Source organism: Kogia breviceps, chromosome 4, assembly GCF_026419965.1.
Source record: "Kogia breviceps isolate mKogBre1 chromosome 4, mKogBre1 haplotype 1, whole genome shotgun sequence".
Classification (NCBI taxonomy): domain Eukaryota; kingdom Metazoa; phylum Chordata; class Mammalia; order Artiodactyla; family Physeteridae; genus Kogia; species Kogia breviceps.
This window is the reverse complement of record NC_081313.1, coordinates 112,261,951-112,274,350: the sequence shown is the minus strand read 5'-3', so window position 1 is coordinate 112,274,350 and position 12,400 is coordinate 112,261,951. Positions and strand designations below refer to the sequence as shown.

Sequence of the window (12,400 nt, the reverse complement as noted above, 5' to 3'; positions counted from 1 at the left end):
CTTTCTGTATATGGTATTTGAAGCCAAGGAACTGGATGAGGCCATGCAAAAATTGATATAGTTGGAACAGTTTTAAATCACTTACTCAAATTTCTTGATTTTAAGGGAGAATACTGACACATGGGAAACAAATTCAATCCCAGATCACTAATCTTCTTGGAATCTAGACTGGATCCAGAACCCAGGCATCTGATACCCAGGTCAGAGCTCTTTCCAAGATACTTCATTTCTAACTTCTTTTTTTAAAATAGTTTTATTTTCTTTTTTAATATTCATTTATTTAGTGGATGCCCCAGGTCTTTAGTTGCAGCATGCAGGATCTTCAGTTGCAGCATGCATGCAGGATCTAGTTCCCTGACCAGGGATCAAACCCTGGCCCCCCACACTGAGAGTGCAGAGTCTTAACCACTGGACCACCAGGGAAGTACCTCTAACTCCCTTTTAAGAGAACATATTCACGTGACAATTCTAACTGGCTTTTTCTGCCCACAGCATATTTACGGTAAGTTCACAGCATTTCTATGTCCTTGAAGAAACTACTTTTATCTATTAGCAGAGGTGAAAGAAGTAATTATAGTCTACTATGTCTCCAATACATCACTTATTTAGCAAACTGCCCTGGCTTCCAAAGCAGATTTTGATTCTAACTAACCTAGTTCTGAATCTCATAACCCTCTTGCTGTTTTTAACACCAACTGTGTGTATACACATCCGTTTATACAGCTAATAAGACTAAAAATCTACTGGTCAAAGATGTCACCTCTCAACAGCCATCCTTTGTTGTTGTTGTTGTGATTTTTTTTGGCTGCACCTCACAGCATGAGAAACTTCCCAGACCAGGGACAGAACCCACGCCCTCTGCAGTGGAAGCGCAGAGTCTTAACCACTGGACCACCAGGGAAGTCCTCAACAACCATCCTTCTCAATCTAGTTTTAACTCATAAACATTTCAAATCCCTGAAATTTCTAAGTAAAAAAAATTCTTCTTAATTATTCCGAACACTAATAAACCTGCATTTCCATTTGATATTATTCAACATGCTTAAGCAAATACTCATGTCTTCTCTTTGAAATAAATTTGATAATGACCTACAATTACTAAACCTTTGCATGTGTAAAGTGACAAAATGGAAGAAATAAAATGTGCAACTGAAAACCCCTAGTGTCTTTCCAGGGATTGGGGAGAGTGTGACAAATTCAAGAATACTATCCAATCCTCTGCATATTAGATTTGTATGGAATTAGGAAAAATGTGTGCTCGTAATCTTACCCTAAGTCAAACGAATAGACTTAAATTGTTATACTTATTCTCCATCACTGTGGTTCAACATAAAAAAACTTTGTGAGTAATAAAAAAAAAAGTCTATATCACAAGAATTAATCAAACAGACGATACAAAAAAACTAGGGAAATGTAATACCAAGTGATAGAACACTTATGCTTTATACTCTTTTAAGTCAAACTTTCCAAATATGACAGTGTTACCACGTTAGTTAAAAAGGTATTTATGCTATTGGGTTGAATACTTCAGTCAATTCTTCAAATTCCATTTTTATATCTAATCATTCTATGCTTATTGCTTAAAAAACATACTTCTGAAAATCTAAAACTCAAAAGTAAAAATTCCCAATTCTGAGTTTGGTAATAAAATTTTTCATAAATTAAAATTAATAAAGATTTCATAAATACCTTTTAATTTCACATGTATGAATCTTAATCATTTCCTCCATTAAATATTTATGCTGGAATAAAAATTAAGGTACTGACTCAACGAGAAAAGATAAAATTGGCTACCTTATTCAGCCCTTATAAGTTAAAATGTGCAAACTTAACACTAGACAATTCAATTTCTTTCATTTTATTGTTAAGATGGCTCCATTTCTCAGGACAGAACAATACAAATACAAGATTCAGTCCTTGGGACTGGCTGAGACAACATTCATCTGCTCTCCTAAAAGCACTAGCTCAGCTCTCAAAGAGGAATTACAAATCTGAGAAGTTAGGGAAAGGTGTAGAATAGGAATTCTAATTAAACAAGAAAAATCGATTACTGACATTAGTACTCTAATCTTCACATCAATATTAACACAAACTCAACCCTTTCCAGTCAGGGAACCTGCCATTCCATTCCTAATCAAGTGGTTTTACAACCTCAAAAAGTAAAAGAATTTCATAAAGGTGTAAACCAATATGCTTCCTTTAGAGTCACTGCAATATAGAAGAGAAATTTTTTTTGTAAGCTTCTCTGAGTTCTGCAGGCTTCATGGTACTTCAGAACCCCAATAATCAAGCACTTCATGACAAAAGATAAAAGTGAAAAAGTAGACACAGAGATCTGTGAAAACTTCGCCCATTTTACTGTAAGTATCCATTGATCGATTTATCACTTCAGCAGGAATTCCGGATAACAGAAGCGCAGCTGTTAGTACTGTTGTCTTTATCTTCTTTTCACCCTGCATAGAGAAAGACTTCAGTAAATCTTACAGCTTTCAGAAGACTACTTAAGCGCTATAAAAACATCAGTGCTGCTATTTTTGCCTAATTGATTTCAAAAACTGTTAATGAAGTTTCAAAATATCAATCAATAATATATGAAGAAACATTTACTGAGCATATAATATGTAAAGCAGCAAACTGCTAGGCAATAGGGAAAAGACACCATTCTTGCTATCATAAGTTTTTTAAAAAGTCTTATCTTGGAGGCAAGATATAAATAATAATTTAAGATACATACAAAAGCTCAAGACAAAAACAGGAAAAGCATTACCAGACAGGACATAAATAATTGCTAAATGAGTAATATGGATGACGTGTGCTATAGTGACTCAAAGGAGACAGAAATTACTCCAGGGTTTTATGTATAAGTAAAGCACAGGGAAGGATTTCAGAAGGAAGTGGAATTAAAAACAGGCCTTTAAGAATGAGCACGATTAAGATGAGCAAAAGTGAGAGGATAAATCTTATTGTAAGGTTAAGTCTTATGACAACAAAAGTCAGAAGAGTGATAGGTGTACTGTAGGACAGTGAATAATTTGTAACAGAATAGTAATTTGTAACAGAAAGGAACATTCTGTAGAGTCAGCCCTAATTGCCATCCAAAGGAATGCACATTTGTTTACATATGCAGCAGAATATCACTGAACATTTATTTCCTAATATAATTTTCTAGTCTCATTCTTTAAGAGATTCAAGGCTGAATTTTCATTTAATTTATTGATTTGGTATCACCAAATCCAATCACATGGTTCAAAACATTTTAAATATAAAAAGCTATAGTTACCCAAGAGAAATCAAAGCCTATGTCCACAAAAAAACCCACTCAGGAAAGTTCTTTGTTGCTTTAGACATATTAACCAAAACCTGGAAACAACCAAGACATCCAGCAATAGGTAATTAGACAAATTAATGGCTATATTCACTCAATGGAGTATTACTCAGGGAAAAAAAAAAGAGAGAGAGAGAGAGAGAGATAGAAAGAGAATGAACTACTTATGCACTCAACAATATGGATGAATATCAAAAATATGATGCAGAATGAAAGAAGCCTTGCACAAAGACGTACATACAGGAACGATCCCATTTAAAATAAGTACTGAAACAACCAAAACTAATCTACAGTGGGAAAAAGAAAATCAGACCTTCATGGTGCCGGGGTTGGGAATGCCTGGAAAAGGACATGATGGAACTTCCTGACAGTAATGTTCTAAATCTTAAAGGATTTGGGTTTCACAGGTTGTCAAAACTCATCACATGGTATAATAAAGACTTGAGCATTTCACTGTATGAAAATTTTACCTCAAAATAACGAAAAATAACCATAAAGAAACACTGAATTGTAGTTGATATATAAACTGAAATGTGTAGGGGTAAAATATACTGATGTCTTCATCTACAACATACTTTGAAATGCATCAAGAAAAAAAAGATGTATTAAAAAAAGATGTACTGAAAATGGATAGAAAATTGGGTGAATATATGATAAATATAATGAAATGTTCACTACAGAATCTAGGTGGTAAGCATAAATGGGTGTTCACTGCACAATTCTTTCAACTTTTCTGTTGAAACCTGTTAACAACAAAATGTTTTGTTGAAAGAAAATTATACAGTAATCTCCCTTCCTTTTCTCTCCCCATTTACCTAGTAACCGATACACACTCTATCACAAATAACCACTGTTAAAAATTTCATGTAATATTCTTCCAAAGTTTCTTTACACATATATAAGCAAAATCAAATACATAGGATTTTCTTCCTTTTTTACAAAAAAAAGTATACTATAGATGCTATTCTGTATTTTTATATCTTAATACTTCTTGGCGAGCTTAACATTATCAGTAGGTGGAGACCTTTAGTATTCTGAATGGATAGGTCATAATTTTTTTTAACTAGTCACTTATCAGTAGACATTTAGGTTGTTTCCAAACTTTTGCTAATGCAAAACTAAAATCAATGTTTCAAGGGTAAATTTCTAAACAAATGCTTTAATTAAAATTACATTTTTAAGGGAATCAATGAATATACATCTATATCATAAAAAAACTTTTAATTAAAAAATAAAATTACAGGGCTTCCCTGGTGGCACAGTGCCTGCCAGTGCAGGGCACATGGGTTTGAGCCCTGGTCCAGGAAGATCCCACATGCTGCGGGGCAACTAAGCCCGTGCGCCACAACTACTGAGCCTGTGCTCTAGAGCCCACGAGCCACAGCTACTGAGCCTACGTGCCACAACTACTGAAGCCCATGCGCCTAGAGCTGGTGCTCTGCAACAAGAGAAGCCATCGCAATGAGAGGCCCACGAACCGCAACAAAGAGTAGCCCCCACCCACCGCAACTAAAGAAAGCCCACGCACAGTAAAGACCCAATGCAGCCAGAACTAAACTAAATAAATAAACTTATTTAAAAAATTAAATAAAATAATAAATAAGTAAATAAATAAATAAAATTACATATCTTTCTTTACTCTTTTACTTTGTGGATTTGACTATTTAACCTCTCAAAAATATGTTTCAAACCCATGAAACACACACATGAGGTCTATCAGTGCATTACAAATGACTAAGCAAACAGTCAAGTAGCCATTTTTCAGCAAAAATCTCACACAAAAACTCAATTACACAAGTAAGGTTATCTTCTCTACTGGCAAGGCAAGTTCCATAAAACTGTATAGTATAATTGGAGTCAAGCTGACCAGATAAACACTGATACTCCCCATGTTTCTGTTCTGTAAGTATGGCCAAATATTTCTTACAAATATCAGACCCTTGGCATTAAAGTGCACTGTCATTAAGTGTTCAGTAAGGAGCACAGTAAGATAACTGAACCCATTTTAAAAATAACTTCCTTTGTTAAAAACAAAATGTATTACTAAATTTACTAAGTAACTAAGTTGAACACTTTCTTAGACAAGTACTATTCAAACTCTGTCATGAGGCTTTTCCCCTATTCCATGGTGGACCAACATTTTTGTAAAATAAGATAAAAATGTTATGGCAATGTCATATTGCTATACAAGTTTCTAATTACTTACTTTCTGAACTGAACTTATTACAAACAGAAACAAATAGTTTGTGAGCCAATCACTGTTTGAATAGCACTGATTTAGACCGTAAGTATACATAATTTTAAGTTCTTAAAATCATCGAGTTGGGGCTTCCCTGGTGGCGCAGTGGTTGAGAATCTGCCTGCCAATGCAGGGGACACGGGTTCGAGCCCTGGTCTGGGAAGATCCCACATGCCACGGAGCAACTGGGCCCGTGAGCCACAATTACTGAGCCTGCGCATCTGGAGCCTGTGCTCCGCAATAAGAGAGGCTGCGACAGTGAGAGGCCTGCGCACCGCGATGAAGAGTGGCCCCTGCACCGCAATGAACAGTGGCCCCCGCTTGCCACAACTAGAGAAAGCCCTCGCACAGAAACGAAGACCCAACACAGCCATAAATAAATAAATAAATAAATTATTTTAAAAAATCATCTAGTTGTTAATCAATCTAAATATATCACCATAATTCAGAAAAAAAATTAATTTACCTTAGGAAAATATTTGTATAGTCCCATGTATGCAAGTTGTAAAGTAAGAAATGGAGCAAATATGGACTGTGAAGACAGAAGATAAAGTTACATATTTCCAACATAATCATTCAAATCACAATAATTCAAACTAATAGCAGTTATAAAATTCCAAGCAAAAAAACTGTAGTAAAATATCTAATTTTAGTGGCTGAAAGGATTCTTGTTTCTGCAAAAGAGTGACAAAATTAAAGAGATTTGATTTCCTTAACATAAAACATGTTTCTCAAGTCAAGTCACATTCTTTCAATGTCCCCCAAAATTCCCTCTCTCTTAAAAACTTATCTTTTAAATAATTTAAAAGGTAACTTCCCAGCGGTGATTGATGTATAATCATCATGCAGTAACATCTCTCTCATCTAGAGGTAATTAACTGACAATTTGTAAGCATACCTAAAAGGCTCAGTACTCAAAAGAGATGCCATACATACCTCACTCACACTTCCGAGCAAGAAGTGAATTCGTCTCTGGCCCTCAAATGACGAGGTGTTTTTATTATAGATAAAACGACTTGGTTATCTCACTTCTCACACAATAAACCAGAAAAGATCAAAATAATACCTAATTTACATTTATTTCTAAAGTTAAAATAGGGAGTGAAGGAGTAAATGTTACTAGATGGAAGAATAGTGAGAGCAGTGATTAATAGCTGAAAATCTGACAGCAAAAAGAAAACCCAGAAAGCCAAAAAACCTCACACAAAATGAGGCACAAAAATAGGACATAATTTTAAAAGCATGGAAGTACAGAGCCCTATAGATAAGACAAAAAAAGTAGCTACACATCTCACTAAACGCTGAAAGCTATGATGCCAATTTATCATCAGGAAAAAAAAAAAATCGACTCTGTTCAACAGATTCTCTTTAAAAAACTGGCATAAAAATAGACTTTTACAGACTTCCTTGGTGGTGCAGTGGTTAAGAATCGGCCTGCCAACACAGGGGACACGGGTTCGAGCCTTGGTCCAGGAAGATCCCACATGCCGTGGAGCAACTAAGCCTGTGTGCCACAACTACTGAGCCTGCGAGCCACAACTACTGAGCCCACGTGCCACAACTATTGAAGCCCGTTAGCCTAGATCCCATGCTCCGTAACAAGAGAAGCCACCACAATGAGAAGCATGCACACCACAAAGAAGAATAGCCCCCACTTGCCGCAACTAGAGAAAGGCTACGTGCAGTGGCAAAGACCCAATGCAGGCAAAAATAAATAAATAAATAATAATTTTTTATTTTTAAGATGGGAATTTCCATTAAAAAAATAGACTTTCAAAAACTTTTTTTCTGGTCTTCCCTGGTGGCACAGTGGTTAATCCGCCTGCCAATGCAGGGGACATGGGTTCGAGCCCTGGTCCAGGAAGATCCCACATGCCACGGAGCAACTAAGCCTATGCGCCACAACTACTGAGCCTGTGCTCTAGAGCCCATGAGCCACAACTACTGAGCCTGCATGCCACAATTAGTGAAGTCCACGTGCCTGGAGCCTGTGTTCCGCAGCAAGAGAAGCCACCACAATGAGAAGCCCATGCACCGCAACGAAGAGTAGCCCCCGATTGCCCTTGCTAGTTAGAAAGCCCGCGTGCAGCAACGAAGACCCAACGCAGCCAAAAATAAATAAAATTTTTTAAAAATAATAATAATAAAAACTTTTCTTCTTAATAACATAAACCTTAATTATCTGAAAATTTACTTATGTGGCTGGTACTTGGTAGGTATTCTTAAAATGTCTACTGAATGGAAACACCTCAAACAGCACGACACTGTTATGCTTTTCTTCTTTCCTCCACATACTATGAAACAAAAGGACCAATAAAACCCAACTTTCGGGCTTCCCTGGTGGCGCAGTGGTTGAGAATCCGCCTGCCGATGCAGGAGACACGGGTTCGTGCCCTGGTCCAGGAAGATCCCACATGCCGCGGAGCAACTAAGCCCGTGAGCCATGGCCGCTAGGCCTGCGCGTCCGGAGCCTGTGCTCCGCAACGGGAGAGGCCACAACAGTGAGAGGCCCGCATACCGCAAAAAAAAAAAAAAAAAAAAAAAAAAAAAAAAACCCAACTTTCACTGAACAGCCATGGCATATGAAGATACAACAAAAATGGACTGCTCCTATGATAATACTACACTATAATATGCAGAATGCCTTCTGAACCATAAAAAAATTATATCACATTCAGGACCATAGGAACTGCATTTTAATATTTCAAATTTGAAAAGTGGTAATTAATATATGGTATATATAGGTAAGTTACCCTTTGGTTTTAGAATCAAAGTGCCTGGGTTTAATCCCAGCTGTCACTTAGTAGTGTGACCCTGGACAAATGATTTCACCTCTCTGAGTCTTCATTCCCTCCCCTATAAAACATATTCAAATGATACCTGGTTCACTAGGGGCAGGACAGGAATAAAGATGCAGACATAGAGAATAGACTTGAGGACACGGGGAGGGGGAAGGGTAAGCTGGGACGAAGTGAGAGAGTGGCACGGACTTATATATACTACCAAATTTAAAACAGATAGCTAGTGGGAAGCAGCTGCATAGCACAGGGAAATCAGCTCGGTGCTCTGTGACCACCTAGAGGGGTGGGATAGGGAGGGTGGGAGGGAGACCTGAGAGGGAGGAGATATGGGGATATATGTATATGTATAGCTGATTCACTTTGTTGTAAAGCAGAAACTAACACACCATTATAAAGCAATTATACTCCAATAAAGATGTTAAAAAAAAATGATACCTGGTTCATAAGGATGAGGTTAAATGAATTAATATATGTAAAGCACTTAGAATATTACTTAGCATGTAGAAAGATTTTAGCAATTATTATCAGGCTCTGTATTTAACCAGAACACCTCATTCTATACATAAGGCGAATAGCAGTTTATAACACATCTCCAAACATCCACATGAATCTGGTAAATATTAAGTTACTGTTGGCAATGAATCTTACAAGAGCACTCATTATTATAATCAATTTGCATTTTCCACTGTTTCTTACCAAATACTTGCAAACAAAAGCTCTGACTCCAAAGGCAAGAAGAGCACATCCCACCAATCTAAATATTCGAAAAGAGTCAAATTCTTCAGTTGTATTTCCATCCTCTTGGTTGGGTTTTTCACTAATCAACTGTTTCCTTAGCTTCATTGCTTCTTCAAATCTGGAGAGGTACTGTTCTAGGCCATGGCGAGAACCCCTCTGGACAGTGTCTGCTGTCAGGTCTCCTCTGTTGCGCTGCCGGAGCTCAAGGCTTACATCAATACTGCACTCAGGAGGTTTAATGAAAGAGTCCAATTTGTCTCCCAGCTGAGTCCCCTTTACCTCGGCCACACCACTCTGCTGGTCAGTCGTTCCTGTACTGACCGAATCACCCAGCACTACTCGCTTTGAAACTGAAGGAATGGTGAGGGAGTTCAGTTTATCACTGTCCTGCTGCTTTGATTTTGTCTGACTTTCTTCTTCTGAGAAAAGAAATTTAGAAGCCTTAAGTATTACATACTAGCAAACACCTTTCTTACTAGTATTTAAAAATATGCCACTAGAGCTAGAACTTCACAGCCTCTGAATTTAATTAATACTAATTCTTCATAAGACAAACTAGTTCCTTCCTCTAACACTCAAAATGTCAAAAAGAGCATTCCTTCAGAGGATACACCCCAAACTTTGGGGGTAGAAGATAACGCTATTAGACAAATTGGGAAAGACAGTTAGGGATGGAGAATTTTTTTAATCTGTATTTTTTTAATCTGTATTTTTAATAATACATTTCTGAATCCAGAGTCCTGTGAGCATAGGGTGTGGCATATACTACAGCTACGGTTTATGTAATCCTTCTACTGTAATCTGGCAGCCATTAGCAAGTATTTAAGCAGTTTTAGGATGCTGTTCTGGTTTAAAACAAAACAAAGGGGAAAAAAACCTTTAATGACAGATAAAATAAAATTTCAAAGCAAAATAACAAAGTAGACGCTTTAGGAAAGAATAAATATTCTACTATTAATCATTAAAGGGGAAAATGTGTCTTCTAACGATTGTTCTAGAATTTGAAATAGGGCTCTTACTTCTCTTGGCAGTTTTCAGTCGCAAACCTGTATACTGTCTAAAAGTTCAGAGCTATATATCTAAAGCCCCACAGAGCAGAAGTCACAAGGATCTAAGGAACATGCAATCAGTGACTAAAGGCCAAATATTAAAGGCAACGCTCAATGGAAATTTAGAGAACACTAGCTCATACTGAGTGGTCAGTAAATATTCACATGGAAAAAAAATTTTAAGAAACTCACTGTACATGTCATTGGGGGAGAAATGAAGAACTCTCTTCAGTGTTAAATGCAGTTCCTGACATCACTCACATCAATCTCAACACACTAGGAGATAAGGCCTCAGATGGGCACGTCCCACTTGTTGGGTTTCTAAAGAATGGTCCCTCCAATTTTTTTTCACCTGTTTAAGAAGGCCTGTAGATGACAGTGTGGAGAGCACCGAACACAGACACTAGGATTTGACCGTAAGAGTCTCTAATCCACGTAGGAAGAACCAGGGGGCAGTTCAGTAAAGACAAGCTCATGCAGGCCGACAGAGTTACAGCAAAAGGCAAAAGAAGGTACAAGCCAGGGAAGGCACTGGAAGGGAAAGCATTTGGAAAGGAAATAAAGGCAGGCAATCTTTCCGACGGGCACAATAGACAGAGCAGTCTGGGGATAAAATGTGCGCCCTTCAAGAGAGGCGAGGGAGTGGGTAAGGAGGACGGGGGCCGTCTCAGGGTAACTGGGCAGAGGGCACCACGGCAGAGGGTCTCAGGACCGAGAGTTTCCCAGCCCGCGGCGGAGGTGGAGACAACCTAAGGGCGGAGCCCCCGGAAAACTAAGGAAAGAGACTAGAAACTTCGTGGGGTTAAGAAGTGAGAACTGGGGATATCATCAAAGGGACGGGGCCAGAGGGGAGGTCAGAGAGCAGGGTTTGGTCAAAAAGGTCAGCACGGTGGAGGAGGGAAAGGAAAAATGATCCCGAAGACTCAAAAGGGATGGGCAGGAGACTGTGGGGAAACGGAGGTTCTCACCGGCGCCGCTCCCCGGCCTGTGAAAGCCCATGATTCGGTTGATGCGCTGTTCCGAGTTCATGAGCAGCTTTCTCCGCCGCAGCTCGGCCCGACGCTGGGAAGCCGACAGGCCTGAGCCCGCCGGAGCCCCCGGCCGGTCCCCGCTGTCGGTAGCGATGGTGACCGGCTCCATCTTCCCCTCCACAATCCGGGAGTGGTAACAGTGACAGAAGCGGGAGCCGCGGCGACGAAGACTCGTGGCCGGGCCGCAGGGCGAGCGTCCCTCTACCACTGTGGACCCGCCCCCTTCCCTAGCGCTTGGCCGCATATGCAGCTTAAGCACGCGCGCCGCCTGACGGGACCAAGCGCGAGCCTTGCGCCGCCATCTTGAGTGAGGGCATCGCTGGAAGCTTCAGTTTCTCCTGCCAGGGCTGGCCCTCGTTGTTCCTCTCCCACTGCCAGAGGGACCCGGTGGCGTTCCCTCGGAAGTGAAGAAAACCGGCACCTAGCCTGAAGCACGGAAAACGTATGGGAGCGAGGAATGAACTCCTCCTACCTGGTACCAGGAAGCAAAATGGAGATTGCAGCGACAGGCACTGGTTTCCAGTGATCTTCTTCGGCCTCGCTTATAGGCTTCGGGAGAATGCGTAACTCCGAGAGCGACGCTTTAGAGACCCTTGCGGCTGGGATTTGTTCCTGGTGCTGATTCCTCACCAAATATACACATGGTTCGTTTCAGGCTTTCCTCATGTTTTTGTTCAAGACTTTCCCAGTGAAGCCTTCCCTTTCCGTTCTATTTAAATTGCCACTCCCTCTCAACACTCCTTATTCTCCTTATGTGCCTTTTCTCCTTAACAGTTATAACCGACTCGAAAACTGAATGTACTTCTTGTGTTTATTATCTGCTTCTTACTAAAATGTAAGTTCCATGAAGACAAGTAATGTGTTTTGTTCACGGCTGCAACTCCTAGAACAGTGTGAGCGCTGAACAGGGTTGCCTTATCCATTAGGCCATAGTGAGGGCCCACAATAGGGGCCCAAGAAGATGTTTTATTTTGAATTTTTTTAAATGGAAGTATAGTTGATTTACAATATTGTGTTAGTTTCAGGTGTACAGCAAAGTGATCTGGTTATACATATTGACATATATATGTACATGTCTATGTTCTTTTTTATTTATTTATTTTAATTTTTTTTTGCGGTACGCGGGCCTCTCACTGTTGTGGCCTCTCCCGTTGAGGAGCACAGGCTCCGGACGCACAGGCTCAGCCGCCATGGCTCACGGGCCCAGCCACTCCGCG

The 12,400-nt window shown here is 39.5% G+C and overlaps 1 protein-coding gene across 1 annotated transcript; it reads right to left on the bottom strand.

The window, feature by feature from the left end:
- Nucleotides 1-1,842: 1,842 nt before the first annotated feature.
- On the bottom strand, nucleotides 1,843-11,873 carry CAMLG (calcium modulating ligand). Its single transcript, XM_059059947.2, has 4 exons — nucleotides 11,121-11,873; nucleotides 9,062-9,522; nucleotides 6,031-6,096; nucleotides 1,843-2,453 (listed from the first exon to the last, which is right to left on the bottom strand). Exons 1-4 carry the CDS (start codon nucleotides 11,425-11,427, stop codon nucleotides 2,262-2,264), a joined length of 1,026 nt encoding a protein of 341 aa, XP_058915930.1. The 5' UTR covers nucleotides 11,428-11,873; the 3' UTR covers nucleotides 1,843-2,261.
- Nucleotides 11,874-12,400: the final 527 nt, after the last annotated feature.